We start from the raw sequence: 22204 nt of genomic DNA on the forward strand, positions 1-22204 counted from the left end.
AACTAGTTCTTGAATATTTATGAAGTAATTCTGATTTTTTTTTTAGGTGTTACAGGCTCTTAGGAATATTTAGCTTAATTTGGAACAGGATTCTCTATTATTTGTGTGATTTTTCATTTTTGAAAACCAAGTTAAGAGTAAATCCATCTATGTATAATCCAGTTACACTGACATCGGTTTTTGTATCTTTCTATAGGAGTTTGGTTAGGCATAACAGTTCTCATGCTTCACAATATCCTGATTGAAATGCTAGGAAAAGTGCTTTACAGATAATGCATAGCATTGTGTATACGTTACTTATCCCCTGTATAAAATTCTGTTTTACAGAATGCATGGGTAGTATCAGCAGTTGCAGTTTATAAAAAAGAACTAATGAAAAATACCCTTAAGAGAGTAGGTTGTAAGCATTCTCGCCAGAAATAAATGATTCTGTGAGGTAATGTATACGTTAATTAGCTTGATTTCTGCAGTTGGTGCCTGTGTCAAAACATCGTGCTGTATACCATAAATATAGATAATCTTTATTCATTAAAATAACTAAAATGTAAAAAAGAGACATAACTGTCCCTCAAAGGTTGGACAGTGAAATAGGATGGAAGACCCAATTTGATTATTTACCGGAAGCAATTATCCTTATTTGGTAGGCCTGATGGAGACAGTCACTTTATGCCTTACTTGGGCTAGGGAAAAAAGTGTGTAAAAATTTCCAGAATTTTAAAACAAAGAATAAGGGCAAAAAGTACTGGCATATGTCTCTCAATAAAAACTCAGTATTTCTAAAAAATAATCTTAAAAGAATACCCTTTCTTTACTTTTCTGTTATTGTTGAGGAAAGTTATTTTACAGTTTGTTTATTTGTATGAGATTTGTTTGCTTTTTAAAGGTGTAAGATCAGTATTTTAAAATACACATACCAAATCCATGTAGTATAATAGTGGTGATAAGCTGTCAGTTGACAGTTGAGCAAGATAGAACTTAAATCTTTTGTACTGGCATAGTGTTAGCCTTAGGTAGTTTACGTTTCTCCTTAAGCAGATTTGTGCCTGTAAATAGTTTGCTTCAGAATGAATGGGGCAGGTATTTGGTGGATAATGATCCCCTGGGGTGGGATGCTATTAGACCTTTAGCATAATGTGGAATATTGTTAGGTGTGCGGTCTTGGATAGTTCCCAGATTGCTCCATCAGAATCTGCATTGAAACAAATTCTCCTGATGATCTGTGTGCACATTAAAATTTGAGAAGGCTTCCTAAAGAAGACATCAAATTTGGCATCTGGGGAACTAACACTTCCCTAATCGAGATTGCAAGAATATAAAGATTTAGAAATTATTTATTAGAATTATAAAACAAATATTCCTCTTAAAAGTATATTTCTCTTTAAGATTATCCATCTTTTCTGGAATAAAATGTTTTTAATGCATTTCTGTACTGCTGTTCTTAATCTTACCTAGCAGAGAAGATAGACTTTGCTTTGTCCAACCTGAACGAGCGAGTCTGGTTATTGTTAAGTCTTCCCTAAGATAGCGGCAGCATCTGGATTTGCATGAAGTCAAATCTTGTGAAACGGAGGTAGAAAACTGGCCCTGACACTGGGATGGCATTGCATGGTATTCACTATTGGGCATGTTTTGTAACACCAGGGATACAGATATCCTGCATCCTAATTAAAAAATAAGTATGTCCTGAGTGTCTATTGAATTCAGTGTGATATGGAGTGGATCAAACCCTTCCTCAGGGAGTGTATGGCCAGGTTAGGAAGTATTCTTGAAGGGCACATGCCTTGAGCAGAACTATGGCATTCTGAGATATGATCATGTGGATCCATTGTCTAGACTTTCTCCAGCTGTGGTTAAAAGAGGGATTAGGCATATAGCATTCTTTTCAGCCAGTTCAGCATTTCCTATCAAAGTAAGTACTGTCATAGTATATCAGTATATTTAAGGGAAATTAGAATTTAGAGCAAGAAATATAAATTCTAGATGTAAGTATCTTTTCCTAACAGACTTAATGTAAAATTTTGTTGTGGCACACTCTACTCCTGAGTTTTCCAGTTTGCTTTAGGGAAAAATCTCTTGTTTGAATTCTGCTTCCAGTATTAGAAACTCTTCAATGTTGCTCAGCTTCTGAGATGGCCCCAGGAACTCATTGACTTTTCTGGTGATTGCTTTAGTGTGTCATTTTGCTTCTTGTGGATCTCTTAGTACCAACCAAGTCCTGCTCAGTAGTGTGAGCAATAAACCACACAGGATGGGGAGCTGTTCATGTTGAACCCTGCGTTGGGCCTGGCTCTTACATGCATACTGGTGGTGGGGGTAAGGGTGGGATCTAGGGTTGAGGGGCAAGGTTTGAAAACCAATGTCCTAGCATAAGAACACTACCATGACTACTATTAACCTAAAAACCTACCTTAAGCCCCCTTTTTAATACGTGAGACTTCTTCTTCCCTGAATTTTTTTCTTGCCTCCCTTAAACATTATTTCTATCCAGTAGTGTAGTGTTTGTCTCTCTTGCACAGGTGACCAGAAACTTTGGAGGTAGGAGACAGCTGCTCATAGTCACTAAATGTCACTAAGTGCCTTAAACACGTGGAACCTGGAACAAAACATCGAAACACAAAGATGCCTTCCAAGAACATACACTTTTCTGCCATACAATTGGCAAGCATCTTACTGTTATAGGAGAGAAGGGAGCTTGCCATGAAGTTTCTCACAAACAAGGAACTCTAAGAGAAAAATGATAGTGTGGTATACTTTAAGATTGTAAATGCCATTTTCTTAATTTATTGTGTGGAATGTATTTCTATTAGATGTTTGTGTATAATACTTAAAGAAATACTAACAAGGGTATTTATTGGTTCATTTATGCCACAGATCTTTTCCTCTACACATTCTCAAACATGAACTTAATTCTTGAGAATGAAGAGACACTGCTGTATACTGTAATTTATATTAAATTGTGATATGTTCTCCATTAAAAAGACAATATAGCCTTATTATTAGAGAAAAGCAACAGGACACCTTTTGTTCGGGATTTCTCTGTGGAAAATACATTTTGACTTAAATAGGATTTAAATGGCAACTTGTTAATAGATAATTTTAGCAGGTTGCTCAATGTTCCACTTAGGGATTAGTTTAGATTTTGTTGTGTCATGATTGTACAGAAAAGTGCTATATAGTCATATCAGATTGTCCCACGCCATGCCTAGTGAATACTTGTGCCACTTTTGCTCTACAGGAAAATGACTCAGGCACTTTGGACACGGTGGGCGCTGTGGTTGTGGACCACGAAGGGAATGTTGCTGCTGCTGTCTCCAGTGGAGGCTTGGCCTTGAAACATCCGGGGAGAGTTGGGCAGGTAAGTAATTACGGGTTTTTTAAACTAGCCTTTCAAAGTAAAGCATGGAATTTTTAGCTCACAATTTTTTTTTTTTTTTTTTTTGAGACAGAGTCTCACTGGAGTCTGTCTGGAGACTCTTTGCCCAGGCTGAAGTACAGTGGCATGATCTCAGCTCTATGCAAGCTCCACCTCCCAGGTTCACACCATTCTCCTGCCTCAGCCTCCCGAATAGCTGGGACTACAGGCACCCGCCAACATGCCTGGCTAATTTTTTTGTATTTTTAGTAGAGATGGGGTTTCACCGTGTTAGCCAGGATGGTGTCTATCTCCTGACCTCATGATCCACCCACCTCGACCTCCCAGAGTGCTGGGATTACAGGCGTGAGCCACTGTGCCCGGTCCAGCTCACAATTTTTTAACCAGTGGGAACATTTTTTCTTTAGAAAAAAATGAATATAATTGTTTTTTAACATCTAGTATAAATCATCAACCAAATACCTTTTTAAGATTCTTTTTAAGAAAACCTATCTCATAGTAATTGGTTTGTTTCTCATCTTTACAATGGGTGATCCTAGTTTTGCCACTTTCAGCAGGCTGGGCACTGGCCTGGGTATTTAATAGAAATTTCATAAATGTGTGCCAGTTTCCATTTGCTCTCTGTAAATATCACTGTCTTTAGGAAAAAGCTCTACTTGACTATCCTGCTTGCTTTTTAGTTGGATAAATAATTTTAGAGTTACATTTTTTATTTCCTCTATTCCATGTATAGTGACATTTGGCCCTTTACATCCCTCCTCTGATCAAGCATTTCAGCCATTTTATAAAATAACCAGTATTTCAGGTCACCAACACATGGTATCACTTAAAAAATCTAGAAAGGAGATTGCTCTAATTTATGTAAAATTTGCTTGTCCTCAGTTCATTTGCACATCCTCTTTACTTTGCCCCTCCCGCCGTCTCCGATCTTTAGTTTTATACTGAGAATGAAATTTAACAATCCATTTGATCTAGGAAGATTTCTGAGGATAAACCAATTTTGACACATTACTTGTGGGCTTAATAAATATTTGTTGAGTGAACAAATGAATTGGATACTCTCATGGACTAGTTGCAAGGGTTCATTTAAACTCAGTATTTAGGTGGCATCTTATACATGGAATGTGTCTTGTTATGCTTTGTGTACTTTGTCACATTTTAAGAAGAGTCAATGTCACAGTTACTTTGTTCATGAAGGTTAGTTATTATTTGAAGTAGAGAGATCCAATTCATGGAGAATATCACTGCACACCCCAAAGTGATATTGCTTGATCTGCTCTAAGCTGCTTACATTCCTAGACTAGGAAAAAGGGGAAGGGAAGAATAATGAGTTTTGTGCTACTCTGCCTAGTGTACAAGGGGCTGTATAGGGAATGATTACTCCATGTGTGTACAGTGCTTTGAACTCATTATAAAAGCCTTTGTCTGGTCATGGTATTTTTCTTACGTTATAAAGTCCTGTGTATTTGTCAAGTTTGCAATAGGAAAATCAAACTTGGCATATCAGATTTAGATACCCTAGTAGAAAAGGTGAGAGAAAAGCCAGCAGAGTCACCTTTGATGCATTATAGTCCCCATGACTTTCTCACTGTTTTCTGTTTGTTTTGGTTAGCAAAATAGCAACAACAGAACTAAGGATGGTTCTGGACTATGTTAGCAGGATATTACGTCTAACAGTCTTGAAGCTGTTCTGCCCCTGCACTTAGAACTGTCCTGAGCAAAAGAAATACTTCTGTAAAATTTATGTGTTGATTTGCCTCACTTGGCTAGTTTATGAATACCTAGCTTCTGAGAGTTATAAAATCGGGAAAGAGTGTGAAATAAGAGTAAAAGGGCTTATAGGAAAATGCAGTTGCTTAATTGGATTATAATGCTTGGATAGAGGAGATGTAATAAACTTGAAACTATGTAAGTATCAGATGAGAGGTAAAGAACAATTCTTTTTGACAAGCCCAAATGAAACAAAATACAAAAGTAAGTTATATCAAAGGCGAATTATTTTTTAAAGTGTGCTGAAACTAGATACTTTTAATGTATGTTAAATGCACAATTAACTACTTAAAAATTTTAGCATATTACCCTGCTGTAGATATATGATAGCAGTACAGATGGTGAATGGCAATTTGAGGCCAGGCACAGTGGCTCACTCCTGTAATCCCAGCACTTTGGGAGGCCGAGGTGGGCAGATCAGTTGAGTTCAGGAGTTCAAGACCAACCTGGCCAACATGGTGAAACCTCATAGAGAAAGAGAAGTAGAGAAGGTGAGAGAAAAGCCAGCAGAGTCACCTTCAATGCATTGTAGTCCCATGACTTTCTCACTGTTTTCTGTAATTCCAGCACTTTGGCTCATGCCATCTCTACTAAAAATACAAAAATTAGGCCAGGTGCAGTGGCTCATCCTGTAATTCCCAGCACTTTGGGAGGCCAATGCGGGTAGATCACTTGAAGTCAGGAGTTCAAGACCAGCCTGGCCAACATGATGAAACCCGTCTCTACTAAAAAATACAAAAATTAGCTGGGTATGGTGGTGCAAGCCTGTAATCCCAGCTACTTGGGGGGCTGAGACAGGAGAATCGCTTGAACCTGGGAGGCGGAGGTTGCAGGGAGCTGAGATCTCACTATTGCACTCCAGTGTGGGTGAGACTGAGACTCCGTGTCAAAACAAAACAAAAATTATCTGAGCATGATGGCTGACACCTGTAATCCCAGCTACTTGGGGAGGCTGAGGCAGGAGAATTGCTTGAACCTGGGAGGCTGAGGTTGCAGTGAGCCAAACATGCCACTGCACTCCACCCTGGGAGACAGAGCAAGACTCTGTCTCAAAAAAAAGATAAGAAATGGGAATTTGAATTAGAACTTATTTGCTTCTTTAGCTTACTGTAATTATTTGAATTTACAGTTTGGACATGAGAAAGGAATTATTATATTTCACTTGTCCCCCTAAACTTCACCCCACCCCCAGACAAATAGGCGGTTAAGTTTACTGGTTAAGTGTGGACTTTCGATCCAGGTAAACCTCTATTCTAATCCCACCTCCCCACTTACCACGCCCCTTACTTTGAACAAGTTGCTTAACATCTTTCAGCTCCACTTTCTACTTCTGTAAAATGGGGATAACCAGCTACCTTACAAACTTGTAGAAGATTCAATGTCAAAATGCCTTTAAATTACATATTATAGCCCTTAGTAATAATAGCTAGAGCTAGTGTTAATTAAGCACTTGCTGTGTTCAGCAAGTATGTTAATTCACATGATCCTGTGACAATATGAGGTAGATATTTTCATTATTCTTATTGTATAGAAGAGGAAACTATGGCCCAGAGAAGATTAATAATAATATCATTTATATGACCTTATTTTACTGCATAATAACTTTAATAAAATTTTAATACAGTTTTACTACCAAAAAGAAATAAGATTTTAAAAATTTGTTTTTAAAGGCTTGCTTAAGCTTGCCGTATTTTATCCAAACAAGTGGATAACAGATGGACAACCTCTAATTCTTTTATCTGACCTATCACTGTCTTAGCCCAGTGAATTTCAGAAGGTTAAGAAGGAAGACAGTTTTAGGTCTTGAGACTAAGGAAGAGTATCATAAAGGGAATTTTCTTAAAGGGAAGGAACAAAGGGTAAGTGTAAATGTTCTTTTCTAGAAAGATGACCTTTCCTGGCTTTCTAAGAGGTGTCCTTGGGACCTTATTTACTATTTTTTGAGTGCAGGCTCCTGGTCATGTTAATTGTGGGAAATGTAAAAGATGATGATGATGGGCAGTTCAGAGTTTTCAATGAAGGAAGAATGGGTCCTTCCATTGATTTCTTGTGTTCTCTGAGACTTCGGCTGATCCAGCGCTTGCTTTAGGGAGTACCAGTTGAATAGTTATCCCACAGGTCTGCTAGTTTATTTATAAATTCATATTCTAAATCACTTCTGAAGGGCTTTCAGTTGCCACACTGACCCTGAGCCAGCATGTATTTTAGAAGCATGGTGTTTTCAGAGGCAGTAAACAGATTTCCCACTGTCTACCATATTGAGAGTATCTTGCTCAGTTCTTGGTTCTACTTTTAAGAGGGGTATTTCAGTAACATCTGGAGACAGCAACTGTGGGTCACATGAACATGGGAGACTTCATCTCTGGTTATCCTGGACACTGACTTATTTCTCTAGGAGGGTAATTATGAGAGAGTGGTGGGTTTGTGCACAGTTTGGGAACAGCTCACAAATTTGGGTTTCTTTGGGTTAGAAAAGAGAACTAGAATAGCTGTTTTTAAAAAATTAGAGAACTTTCTGGGGAGGTTACAATACTTCCAGAGATCAGAGCCAGGACTAGTGGTTGGAAGTTGTGATACAGCAGATATTTGTTACCAGTGGAAAGTGTCCGAAAATGGAATGTGTTCCCACATGGGGTAGTGAGGTTCTCAGTGTCAGAAGTGCCTCAGATGTTTCATGGAGATTCCTGCTCTGGGTAGAATATTGGAGCTAATGATTTCTAAGATCCTTGTAAAAAAATAACAGAATATCATAGAAAGCTGAAGTCTGCTCACCATCCCCAGTCTTAGCCTATTCCCCAGTCCTCAGAATGAACTCCTAGGAAATATCAGTACTGCTTTATGGGAATATCTTTTTCCTCCATCAATGGCAGGGAATACTGAATGTTGTAGTTTGCTTTTTTTTCAATTCAACAATATGTTTGGGAGATCTTTCTGTATTTGTTCTTAAAGATTTTTTTAAAAGCTTAATTCTTTTATTTTTAACCTTTGCAATGAATTCCACATACTGCCATGCCAGGGTTTATTTAGCCATTTCCTTACTGATTGACATTTAGGTTGTTTCAAGTTTCTTATTCTTATCAACCATGTAGTAATGAACTGTTGAGCGTGCCTCCTTGTATTTTTCTATGATAGCTAGCTAGCTAGGTTTTTTTTTTTTTTTTTTTTTTTTTAATTTTAATTTCTACTTCTTACTATGGAGTGGAAAAGTTGTTAGTTGTGATTTCCCTCCCAAAGTCAGAAAAGTCATTGTGGATATCGAAGAGAAGTAGCATTATTAAAACAAAATAGGAATGATCGTCCTAATCTTTTATAAAACCATAGTAGCTTATTGTGTTCCTGATGGTTTCAGATGTATAAATCTGCTCTACCACCTAACAAAGTGATGAGCTTGAACAAAAGAAAGGAGGCTTTTTTGCCTCCTTTCTTTTCATCTGGCTGACTCTAGCACAATGGTGAGTGTATATTGGACCCTTTGATACAGGACTGTTTGTACTTCCTCTTGTGCCAGTTCGACACAGACATGGAAAAGGCCCTCTTGAAGCAGGATTTCCTAGAGCATGGCAGGAGGACCAGCTGCATCCCAGTACCCCATGACCCTGGTTAACAGTACTGATTCCCAGGTCTTCCCAGACAATCAGAATTCCCAGGAATCAGGGTTCTTATCAGTCAGCTCCCCCAGTAATCTGACACACACCTAGTTTGAAAACTACTATTTTAAGCCAACCACATTGGTTTTAAGGGGCCAGAAGAACAACTAGCTGACAAATTACAAAAGGGAGAAGTTTTTCAGGGAAGGAAAAAATTACTGCTGATCACACTAAGAAACTTTCTTTTGCTATTTTCTGAAAGTTTTTAGATGAATGGAATATCTGAAAACATAGTTTTGATAATATTAAAAGCATCGTGCGGGTGGGTCATATACAACATCTGGTATTATCACCTAGTTGTTTTATATCATTATTAAACCAGGCTTTATTAGATGGGTATGATTTCTGTTGAAAACTAATAATTACATATGATATTTCTGAAATATTATATCTATTTTCTTTTTTCCCCAGGCTGCTCTTTATGGATGTGGCTGCTGGGCTGAAAATACTGGAGCTCATAACCCCTACTCCACAGCTGTGAGTACCTCAGGTATTTGCTGCTTTCATAACCATTTCTCATAACTTCAACCTTGTCAACCATTTAATGATTAAAAGCAATATTTATAGGTAAACATAGAGCATGTGCTATGACAGTGTATGGATGTGGGAAAGATCTTCAGTATTTGGGAGGTTTTAAGGGTTGTTTAGTATCACAGTGTAAATACTATACTTTGCTAACATTTTCTTTTCTTTTCTTTTCTTTTTTTTTTTTTTTTGAGTCAGAGTCTCACTCTGTCCCCAGGCTGGAGCAGTGGTGTGATCTTGGCTCACTACAACTTCTGCCTCCCGGGTTAAAGTGATTCTCAGCCTTCCAAGTAGTTGGGATCGTAGGTGTGCACCACCACACCCAGCTAATTTTTTGTATTTTTAGTAGAGATAGGGTTTTGCCATGTTGGCCAGGGTGGTCTTGAACTCTTGACCTCTAGTGATCCGCCCTCCTTGGCCTCCCAAAGTGGTTGGATTACAGGCGTAAGCCACTGCGCCCGGCCCACTAATATTTTCAGTACAACTCTGGAGTTAACTATGGTTAATTATATTTTTATAGATATTTTTTCTAATGATCCATGATGCTGCCAAGTTTAGACAACAAAAGACATAAAAGTAGCAGGTCATTTCAAAAATTAACAGATAATCTCTTGGGTAAAATGTTGATGTAAAACTTACAAGGTGCATTTCCAAATATATAGTTTATGACATTCAGTTCTTGAATGACGCTTTCATTGTAATACAGGTCCTCTTTTTATATCTGTATTGTAAAGGCATTATTTAGTACAAAGTGTGTGTGTGTGTGTGTGTGTGTGTGTGTGTGTGTGCAGGAGATGGGGAACACGAGAGTTTTAATAGGCAGAATGGTTGTTGTCTATTTCCATACTTTAATCATACCTGTGCCAGATGTACATAAAGCCTTTTCTCATTATGTGGTGATACCTCTGGTTGACAAAATATTGATTGATTCCTGTTTCATGTTATCCCTCAAGTTACAGTCCTATTCCTTTCTCTCTAACAGTCTCAGGCTTCATTGGGAGAGTGGACAAATATGGCTTCTTTTCCTACCTTTCTGTCTCCAATTTCTTATCACAATGGTATCTGCCCCACTACACCAACAAAGCACCCAGTCCAGTAGCCCTCTTATCCTGCTTTCTGCCTACTCTTTCTGCGATCTCTGGTGCAGGTGACTTTTCTTTTTGCATGTAGCATAGATCCTGGAACCCTCTTGGTTTGTCTGCCTCTCTGACCTGTTCCATCTTGGCCTTCTTCACAGATTCTTACTCCTCTGTCCTCCCATTGCCAACAGCCCCAGGGTTGGGTCTTTGGTGAATTCTGTGCTTTCTCCTGCTGATTTCTTGTTATTTCTGCTGTTCTCATGATTTCATCTTGTCTCTCTCGGGATTGGCTTCCATGTCTGTATCTACTTTGGACTTTTGAGGTGCAGTGAGTCCTTTCTGACTTCCTGGTGGACATGTTCCTATAGGTGCTATGTATACATATCAGACTCATCAGGTTCAACAGAACATTTCGTTCTTCATCCACACCCTGTGCCACCTTTCTCCTGTGTCCTCTATCTCTTTTATTGCTCTTATTCTCCTATCCTTTGCTCAGAGTTGAAATCTTGGCACCATTCTCATATTTGTGGTTTCTTTCTGTTTCTTCTTTCCTGACTCTGTTCTTTCAGACTCATGTTCCTATGCCTGCTTATCTTAGCAGCATCCTGACCTAGCTCCATTTCTTGCATCAGTGGAAAAACGTGGTTGTGAGCTATTGGCCTATCAGGAGAAGTCTAAAGATGAATTAAGATTGAATCGAATCCATACTACTTTAATGGTCAAAAAATTGTTTTTAGTCATTTTTGAAGAAATGAGCATAATGTAATAATATGAGTTAATTTTTAAATTTAATTTAATATTCATGGCACATGAAAACCTTGATGCATAATGTTTACAAATTAGGCTGTGAACATAATTTAGTATGGCCCTGTGTCTATGGAAAATTGTAGTATTTGAACAAACCAAAGACAAATTCATCGTTTCATTTGGATTTTCCCAAAGAAATCTCAGTTGGAATCATGTATTATGAGAGTTTTGTTTTTGGTCAATATGTTGTTCAGTGAGATAGGTTATTGTTTAGACATTACTTTCATATCTAGATGTTAGGAGAATTGGATTCTATTCTAAACTGAAATCCTGAGAGCCTGCCTGCTTGTGTCAATTTGGAAAAGAGATTTCCAAGTCCACCACTCCCCTACTCTTATTTTAAAGTAGGTGATGTGCAAGTTGGAATAAGAACATACTCCATGGATTTGATTCTATTAAGTAGAATGCAAAGAATGGGTAGGTAAAGTTAAAATTGTAAAATTAGTTTTTTCTCTATTCCTTTTGAATATTTCCTCCTTTGCCTATCCTGTGTCAGTTGAAGATAGTTTCATATGACTAAAGATACCTTTAGCTTTCCAGTTCATGACATCCAGTGTAGCTTTTTAACTTAGATACCCAGCTTGTCATGTTATACGCTTCCCAAGCTAAAAGACTAACCTTCATCAGCCCACAGAACCTGGGGATAATAGACTGAATCTCCAGTCCCTCCTGTCCATTGGAGTTTGTGTGATTGCTTCACTCTTGTTTCTCATGGGGCTGTTGCTAAGAAGTGGACAGTGGAAACACATGGCAGAGTTGGGTGATCAAGTCAGAAGAAAGGTGGAGCACTGGATTTTGCAACTGTTTGGCCAAAATAGAGAAGACTTGTGCCTTAGGCTGCTGCAGAAAATCCATTTTAGGTTTATATATATTAGAAGGTGGTAATTGAAAGGCGGAGAAAAGATAGTTAGTTATGGTTAGGATAGGGCTCTCCCAAGGCCAGATGGGTGATTTGGTCATTAGCCTGAGGGATAAACTCTAGCATCTTGTTCTCATCACTGGGTGGGGAGAAATGAGTAAGGACTGGAGGAGAGGGGGTGGAGTAGCAGGAGCTGACCTTTCAAACTCTGACTAATGTTCTGGCATCATAGGAATTTGCCTAGCTAGGGATAGAGTAGAGCAGACACAGGGGTTCCTGTCCAGACTCTTCCAGACCCACTAGCTGTGGAGCCTGGGCAAGGGGTTATTTGTAAAACCAGAATAATATCTACCATTACTCTAAGGGGTAAGTAAGTTGACATACACAAGGCTTTTAGTGCATTTCTTTTCCCAGAGTAGGGGCTCAATACTTACTGTATTCCACTGAATCTGAGTCATCATTCTTTATCAGATACACCATTATTTTTATACCACTAAGGAAACAAAAGACTGTCAATTAAAGTATAACACACTGCCTTGTCATCACTTAATGCATGGTGGTTGCTCTACAGGAAAATATAGAATTAGGAATGTTCCACCAGTGAGAAGTATTTGCTTCACTGATAACAAAGTCATGCCTCATTGCCATTTCCATACCTTTCTATGTGTACAATTATTTTTAATTTGAATTCTATATCATACTGTAATCCTTCTGAACACATTTTGAACAACAGTTTAACTCAACACATGTAGTTCCAACATGGCACATAACTGAAGGGTCAACACTTGCAAACCGCTTGCATCTAGAGGCAGTGGCAGCTCTGTCACCACTGCAGCCTGGAGGATAACATGGGAGGATGCATCAGTTATAACACACCTCCTGAATCCAGAAGTTTAAAAATGTGAAAAAAGTATATTTTAGAATTGATAAATTATAGTAAAAGCTTTTCTTATTCTCAGCTTTTTCTTGAAAATAAATAATTTGTTTCAGACTCTATTGAGGCAGTAAGATAAACTCTTAAGGAAAGGAGGGCTGTGGGTATATTTGTGTCTCCTGAGTGCCTGACACACAGCCTTGTACAGGGTGAGTGCCCAGTATACAAATAAAAATTAAATGTATGTGTGGGTCCTTCGTCTGAGAAGAATGCTTACTTTTTCAAACAGATTATTCACCATGGACTTTCTTTAAATAGGATTTTAAAATATGATTCAATTTGCCAAATTTGGATTCACACATAATTTTTCAGTAACACAGCAAATGCATAATGTAAGATATATCTGGGATCTGTCTCTGGCTATGGAAAGGAGAAGCAGATTGAAGATTAGAAGATCAGAAGGAGGGGAAAAATGCAAGAGATTAAGTTTATACTTTGGTTTACCTTAACATTGCTTTTCTGTTACTTGTCCATACAGTTCTTTTTTCTTTCCTTTTTTTTTTTCTTTTTCTTTAAAAAAAAAAAAGCCAAAAACCTCCTTTGCCTATCCTGTGTCAGTTACAGAAAAAAAAAAAAAAAAACCCTCTGTCGCCTAGGCTGGAGTGAATGCAGTGGTGTGATCATGGCTCGTTGCAACCTTGGACTTCTGGGCTCAAGTGATCCTCCTGCCTCAGCCTTCCAAGTAGGTAGGACTACAGGTGCACACCATCACACCTGGCTAATTTTTAATTTTTTTGTAGAGACAGGGTCTTGCTGTGTTGCCCGGGCTGGTCTTGAACTCCTGGGCTCAAGTGATCCTCCCACTTTGGCCTCAAAAAGTGCTGGAAACAGTGAGTACAGGGGCACTGATGGCAATTGACTAAGATCAGAAGATGTAGGTGTCATTCCCCTCCTTAAAGTGTTCTGGCATGAAGAAAGACCTGCTACCTTGTTTCTGCTGTGAGGCCAAAGGATTTCTGATTTTCTCAGTTCTTTGCTTTTCAAGGTCTTCGCTCTGGGCATTTCTAGAAACCTGAGGGCCGAGAGGGCTGTGGTCAGGACTTGCCAGGAGTAGCTTCAAAAGTAGATGGAATTAAAAAAATACAAAAATTGAGAACAGCCTTATGCCTCAATATTTCTGAGCTAGTGATTAGTTTCTTCCTCAGGGACTAGGAGAATATGCCATTCCTTTTTGATTTCTTAACTTAATGAACAGCCAGAGGTCTTCCTCTGCCCCTCTGTGGGAGATTGTCTATGGGACTGTGTTAGAAAACTCGTGCCCGGGGACCTGTGTCAGGAGGGCACAAGACAGCCTTCTCTGTGAGAGGGGAGTTATGTGACAGCAGAAGCCGATAGGAGACCACTGCTGAGATATTTACAGATGCCATGTGGCCATTGCTGTTTAAGGATGTGTGGAAGGCAGGCAGGAATCCATGCTTCAGCTTCTATTTAGCAGCAGTCATTCTTGCACTGTGTGTGTCACAGGCACTCTTGGTGAATACAAGGCCTATTCTACTGAGGACTCAGTGCAGGTCACCTAGGGTTCCAGTCTTCCTTCTAGCCCTCTCCCCGTTTCTTAGCAACCCTTCAAGGTGAAACCTCAAGGAATTTTCTATACTCAAGGTTTATTATTTTCTTTAGTTCTCTCCTCTCACTCACTTTTATTCTACTTCAGTCAGACTTCTCTACCACTCCATCAGTCTGTTCTTGTCAAGATTAACAGTTACCTCTAAAGTCATGTGATTATCTTTATAAGCAGCTTTTGACATGGTTGCTCAAGTAACTTGCTCCTCCTGTAAATACTGTCCTTAATAGATTTCCAGGGACCACACTCTCCTGTTTGTCCTGCCACCTCACTGGCTGCTCCTTCTCAGCCTCCTTTGTTAATAGTCCTCATCTCTTTGACCTCTCAGTGTTGGAGTGCCTCAGTGCCTGGTCCTTGAACCTCTTCTCCCTTTCTTTGTATGCCTGCTCCCTTTGTGTCTCATCCAGTCTGATGGCTAAGTACCACCTATGTGCTAATGATGCCCACAGTTTTATCTCCAGCCTGGGCCTCTCTCCAGAAATGAGTTATAATTCAAGTGCTTGGTAAAATCTCCACTTGTATGTATAACAGACATCTATTTAGCATGTCCGAATATGAACTCTTGCCTAACCCTAAACCTGTTCTCTTGAAATATTTTCCCCACAGCAGAGTCAATTCCAGTGGCTCAAGTCAAAATTTTGGGTTCATCCTTGACCCTGTTTTCTATCTCAGTCACATCCAATTCAACAACAAACTTTGTCTGCTCTCCTCCCTGAATATATTTAAAACCTGACCACTTCTCAGCACGTTAATGGCCACCAACAATTCTGTGGTGCCATCATCTCTAATCTGGATCATTGCTAGCCTCCTAGCTGGTTTCTTGCTTTTTGCCCCTTTACCCCTTTATTTGGTTCTCAACCCTGGAGCTGGTGTTCAAACCGAACTCAAATGATGTCATACCTGTATTTTGAACTGTTCAGCTACTTCCCTTCTTAATAAATGGGAAAGCCAAAGTCTTTATGAAGGGTCTATAAGGCCTTGTTGGAGATACTTCTCAGCTTCCCCTCAGAAGCTCTTGCTTTTCTTCCCTTGCTCACACAATTCCAGCTATGTTGGCTGCCTTGCAGTACTTCACACATGCCATGCACACTCCCACCTTAGGGCCTTTGTCAAGCTGCTGCTTCTCCTTTAGCTCTCCACCCTCAGTGTCTTAAGCCCCCACCCTCATCTCATCAGGCCTTTATTCAAATAAGTCACCTCGATGAGCTCTTCCCCAGCCATCCTATATGAACATGGAGTTCTTCCTTCAGCCAACATTTCCCGTCTCCCTTTCATGTTTTGTTTTTTTCCCATAGCAAGTATCATTATCTAATATTTTATATCTTTAAACAATTTTCTTTTAAAAAATTGGTTTTATTTTCTAATTTGAGTTGTCCTTTATTTTTCTTTCTTTTAATTTCAACTTTTACTATAGATTCATGGGTACATATGCAGGTTTGTTACATGAGTATATTGCATGATACTGAGTTGCGGTATGATTGATCCCATCACCCAGGTAGTGAGTGTGGTACCCAATAGATAGTTTTTCAACCCTCGTGCCTCTTCTTGCCTCCCTACTCTAGTAGTCCTCATTGTCTATTGTTCCTATCTTTATGTCCATGTGTACCCAATGTTTAGCTGCCACATATAAGTGAGAACATGTGGTATTTGGTTTTCTGTTTCTGCATTAATTTGCTTAGGATAATGGCCTCCAGCTACATCCATGTTGCTGCAAAGGATATGGTTTTTTGTTCTTTTCTATGGCTGCGTAGCGTTCTATGGTATATATGTACCACATTTTATGTATTTAATTCACCATTGATGGGTATCTAAGTTGATTCCAGGTCTTTGCTATAGGGAATAATACTATGATGAACATGTGAGTGCCTGGTCTTTTTGGTAGAACAATTTATTTTCCTTTGAGTATATACCCCGTAATGGGATTGCTGGGTCAAATGGTAGTTCTATGTTTAGTTCTTTGCTATTTTCTTTTTATTTTCTACCCTGCTCTAAACTCCTTAGGGGTGGGGATTTTCATCAGCTTTGTTCATTGATGTGTGAATGTTGCTTATTACCTAGAACTGCTGAATGAGTGTGAATGAATATGAATGACAAACAAATACATTGCGGTGGGGTGAGCCAGTGAAACCCAGATGAGTGAAGGCTGAGAGGAAGGCAGATGAGGGGCTAAGAGTGGTATATTCTGGATAAGAGCAGAGGATGCCTGAAGAAGATGATTGAGTGTGAGGTGTATGGGGTTTAATTTGGGGACTTAGGTGGTGGTGTTGAGACATTTTCTTTGGTATGAAAGGGGGACTCTTGAGTAGGGAGATAATCATACTTTTAGAAGATACATGAAGATAGCTCTTTCTTCTCTGAGAATGTTCTGGCATGGTGAGCAATGATCCAGACACTGAGAAGCAAAACTAGTCAAGGAGTTAAATACATTGCTCTTGGTCCTCCTGGTGACATCCAGAATCTTTAGTCCACTTTGAGTCCTTAATCTGCCTTGTTGGGCAGGCTGCCACTGGCTTCTCAGAAGTTTCTTGTCCTTATGAAAGAATAAACCTTCATAATTTTGTCACACTCAACAAGATTCTTAAAATGCTGAGAACTAGGAGCTGCCACTGGAGCTGAAATAATTTGAGACATAGTATGTGGGGGTGGGAATAATGCCATGGGAAATCTTCTTGTGACTTAATGACTTCTAGATGTGAGCCTAGATAAAACCCTAACGTTTGTAAACATTATCATCTTAAAAACACTTGACTCTTTGGACTGTTTGGTTGTTGGGGGTGGGAAAAATAATATTCATTTACAGATAACAGAGTATATAAACTACCAGCACATTTCTAAGAACTGAAGTAATTATCTCGGATGGGAATTCTATTCTGAGTTTGTTGCATACTCTAATTAGGTCACTTCATATCTGATTAACTTTTAATATATTACTTCTTGCTCTTTATATAAGTAAAGTCACTGATGGTGCAAAATTATGTAGAATTCTGAATTATGCCAGACCATTTTCTAAGAAACCAGTTCAATGTGACGGCAATTGATATATCTTAGAGATTTTAAATGAGTGGATTTTTTCCTTTCATTCAGTGCGACATGTTACATGTATCTTAGAGATTTTAAATGAGGAGATTTTTTTTCCTGTTTGTGAAATAATGCATGCTCATTGATAGAATTTGGAAAATGAGACCGATAATTTTTGCCATCCTGTGCTAGTCACAATTAATATTTTCGGTGGATTTTTGCTATTAAACAAAAGTGGAAATACAACTTAGCTTGTATTGTGCTTTGTTCATTTAATATTTTGTAATGAACATTTTAATGTATTATTATTCTTCCAAACATAATTTTAAAGGATATGAAGGATGTCTTTCCATGCATCATGAGTTCAGGTATTTTGCTCCTCAGCAAGATGACTTGTAATTGGCCTCATGCAATAAAGCAGCAGCTGTTTTAGAGGCTCTTATTCTATGATCTAGCCTGGTTATGATAAAAGAGAATTAAAAACATAGTCCTTGTCCTCAAAGGACATGAAAGCTGGGACCTTGGTAATATAGGAAACTTTCTTGCCAATGTAGAAATATGTTGACATACTGGCTATAGCAAAAGGCTTATTAGCACCGAATGAGGCTCTGCTGCATCCATTTGCCTAGGGAACGTGCACTGTGGTGTTTCCCAAAGGATCACTCGCAGGTGCCTCCGTGTACCTGATGGCTTGACTGGTGTTGCAGCCATCAGTATATCTCCTTTTCTTGCCACCTTTCTCTCCCCAAATCTCACCAAAACCAGTTGTTTTTAATCTTAGCACTACCCATCACTCTCCTACACTCACTGAAATGCCTTCAGCCCCTAACCTCTGGAAGAGCTGAGGACATCCTGGAGGGAAGGTAAGTCTTTCTCTGGAAGAGATTGTAGACCTGAGACATAATGGATAAAGTGATCCCCAAGATGTACTTTTGATGTTTTAATTTCTCAGATTTTTTTGCTAGATACTTACTTTGCATTGCTTTGTTGTTTTGTGAAAGAACAGACTTCTAATTTTAAAACACAAGGTGAAGAAATGGTAAAAACAGAAGCATAAGATCAAGTGATGGGTTAAAATGCCAATCCTGCTATCCTTGATGTAGTTCTCCCTTTGATTGTTCTCACTTGAAAGAATGCGTTTTCCTTCCTATTGTGGAGTACTACCTGCTGTCAGTTGGAGAGGGGGTAAGTTGAGCAACCTGTCAGACTTTCTAAGCTCCCTTCATATGGTTCACAGAAACAGGGCTGGATTTTCATTTCTTCTTTCATTCAACAGGAGTCTCTTTCATGTTTGAAAATTGAAAACGCGTGTTTTTCAGTGTGGAGCGAGGATGTGTGTGCCCTCTGGCACACCTGTTTCTAATTTCCTGACTTGAAAGCATAACCCATCAAAAGGAGGAGAAAAACAATTTCTTTGTGACATGCTGCTTCGTGGCCCTTACTGGACTCAAGGCCTTCATGGGTTTGCCGCCTTGGTTCCCTCTGTAGAAGGTTCTTGTGAGAGGCAGAATTCACTAAATACAACTAGTGCCTTTTATGGCACAGGGCTGTTTTTGGTATTATTTTGTTGTAGTTCTTTTCAGCTCAGGAAATTTACTTGAAATAAGATTTATTTTAAAAAATATATTAAATTTAGCTGAGCAGTATATGTTGGAAGGATATCTGTAAGCTGATCAGTGAGCCGACTGACTGGCTAGGAATAGGGTTTGGTTGAGCATACGAATGTTTAAATTCCATAGTGCTGTTTAACATAAATCAAATAGTTCCAATGGGCTGCTTCATGTTTGTGTGTACTTTAAAGTCATGCCAGCTTAAATGACTGTGAGGTACAATGTGTTGACTTTGAGTTTTGTAAATTGATAATTTGTTGCTGTGAAAGTTGTACATGGTATAACTCATCACTTCCTGAAGGTACTTAGTATGTCTGATACTGGCAAGCTGTCATGAAAAAATTGATGTCCAGGGAATTCTGGGCTTTTGCTTTCAGATGCTTGAAATGTAGATATTTAGTTCTTCTTAAGATTTCCCTGGACATTGTAAGTATAAGGTATATTGATCTTTAAACACATACTTCAGTTTGGGCTCCTGTTTCTCAGCTTTCTTTGGGATAATAATCTGAATGGTGTATTCTCGAGTTTTTTTTTGTTTGTTTTGTTTTTGTTTTTTTTAAGTGCATGAATCACCTTGGGGATCTTGTTAAAAGGCAGGCTATGATCCAGTGGGTCTGGAATGAGTCCTGGGATTCTACATTTTCGCAAGCTCCCAGGTAATGCCAGTGCTGCTGGTCCACAGACAGTACTTTAAGCAGCAAGACAACACTTTGATGGGCAAAGTGGTGCTGTGCAACACCCATCACATACAAATTACCAGTTGCTTTCCTCATTGTGTTTTGGTGCATCTAAAGCTAAGATGATCTGGTGCATATTCTTAACTCTTGGGTATCCCTGTGAGCATTAATGAATAGTTTAACAACTGACCATTTGGGCTAGCATGGATGGGGACTTCCAAGACAGGCTTATTGTGTTGGAAGAAGTGATGCTTATGTTTTCAGATTCTTATGGAATATACCAATTCCTGTATGTTAGCCAAGGTTCTTGCTGCAAACAGAAGTTAATACAGCAAACTGCTAACTTGAAAAGGTGCTGATAGAGGGGTTAGAAAGGCATAGTGCTGAATCAAATGTATTTATTTTAACTAGCTCTGTTCACGATGGCTGGTTAATTTGGGAAAAAAGATTTGTTGATGAATCATGGAGAGAAAGTGGGAACATGTAAATGTAGAATGCAGAGAGTTTGCATTTTTATTAACTTGTTATTGAATATATGTCATGGTTCTCATTAGTGAATTGCAGCATGATCCAGCCCACAGTATAAAATGCCATGATTAAAGGTACCTTACATTTTTATTTTCAGAATATTTTGTTCATATCATGAAAAGTACACTTATTTGTATGTTGTATTTTTCTTTTAGCTTTGATAAAAAAAGAATTGAAAAAAATACTGACTAGTAGAAAGAATGGATAGTCGTTTAAAAAAATCTGAGTTGGATATTGAAGAAATAGAGACTTCAACTAAAATTCTACAATGGTATTTTAGGTCTGCCTGTACCTACATTGAATTGAAGAGCAAGTACACTTAGGGGCACATTGAGGTGAGGGATTTATGGGCTTTGGAATCAGACTTCAGCTTGAATCCTAATGGAAGGAGCAGATTGGAAGGATTGTGCCCATCCATCCCAGGATCGGGACACCTTTCCTTATGGAGGAGAAACACACGCTATGCCAATTCTCATGGATGTTCTCACTTTGCACCATTGAATTTCCTATTAGTTAGGACGCTCTTATGGCTGTGTTTAATAATGCTGAGGAGTTCTGGTTTCTCCATTTCTCTCTCTCTATCCCAGCCCTAGAAGATTTTACTGGTTCTTCAAAATTTCCTTGTAAATTATATATGTTGTAACCTATCATAATTTCATAATTATCACTGTTTACTAATATTGATGATAGAATAATTAATAGGCTCCCTATTGAAATCTGCTAAGATGATATAGTGATGTGTTCTCAGAAATATAAAAGAATATTTACTTCAGTATAGCTAAGATAGCTCATAAAATTCATGTCAGAGGATAATAAGGATTTGAATATTTGCTGCACATTTGTTTCACCTGAATTCTTTCTTGTCCTTAAAATTTAGATTTGCCTGTGTTCTACCTGTTCTGCGTTCCTTCTCATGCAAAAGTAAATTTTGTGGGATATGGAAATATAATATTCTCAAGTTAAAGATTTTTTGTCTTTGTTTTACATATCCTCCTTTGTCTGACTCATCTTACCTGTTTTGATTTTATTCTTCATCTCAGTAGCAGGTCTTTCTTTGTAGCTTTTCATATCAGAATTATAACATTTGTATCTGGAATAAGCATAAGCAATGTAGTCCTGGACTTTCCTCAGAACCACCTTTGCAAGTTCAACGCTGCCTGTGCCATCAAGTTTTCAGCAACTCGCTATGGGAATTGCACAGGTTTGTCTTATTAATCTACAAGTCCAGGCAACTCTTATTATTTAATAGGAAGGCCTAGGATTCACTTTATTTTTTCTCTCTGCTATAATTGCAATATAAACAACTTAGCACAATTTCTTGAGGAGGAGTGCATGTTTCTCTTTTGCTCTTGTTTATAATCCCTTCCCTCCGTATCCATGTGGTGAAGCCTGAGATGAGCTCAAATATCGTCTTTTCTGCAGCCATTCTCCCTCCCTCTCTCCCCACTTCTTACTCTCTCTTCTGTCTGTCTCCCTACCTCCCTCCCTCTTTTCTTTCTTCCCATGCCCAGCTTCAAAGATTTACTCCCTCCAAGATCAGTGGTGCCATGATGTGGAACTTATACTACTCGTGGTTGTTCTTCTCCCCAAAGCCTAGGAGGTCCTTGAGGACGAGACTATTGGCTTAAAGATATAGTAGCTACTCAATAAACATCAGTTGAATTGAATTCAGGAACCTTTACCTTTTTTGAAGCACTGTCGAACAGATTGTGCTTGGCAAAACGACTGACTTGTTCCACATTGGTAAACTGGAACTAGTGTTCCCGTTTGTTTAGGAACTTCAAGTATTCATGGTAGAGGCTTTGTTCTGTGA

At 38.7% G+C, this 22204-nt stretch overlaps 1 protein-coding gene across 12 annotated transcripts in view; it reads left to right on the forward strand.

Moving 5' to 3' along the window:
• Window positions 1-22204, forward strand: part of TASP1 (taspase 1) — a 400343-nt gene that overhangs the window by 114316 nt on the left and 263823 nt on the right. For 11 of the 12 annotated variants that reach the window (XM_077951190.1, XM_077951189.1, XM_077951192.1 and 8 more), the window contains 2 exons: window positions 3236-3355; window positions 9202-9280. In XM_077951190.1, coding sequence (XP_077807316.1) covers window positions 3236-3355; window positions 9202-9280 — 199 coding nt within the window. The remainder of the gene's footprint in view (window positions 1-3235; window positions 3356-9201; window positions 9281-22204) is intronic. The other variant, XR_001447603.3, reaches the window with a different exon arrangement.

Source organism: Macaca mulatta, chromosome 10 (assembly GCF_049350105.2).
Source record: "Macaca mulatta isolate MMU2019108-1 chromosome 10, T2T-MMU8v2.0, whole genome shotgun sequence".
NCBI classification, from domain to species: Eukaryota; Metazoa; Chordata; class Mammalia; order Primates; family Cercopithecidae; genus Macaca; species Macaca mulatta.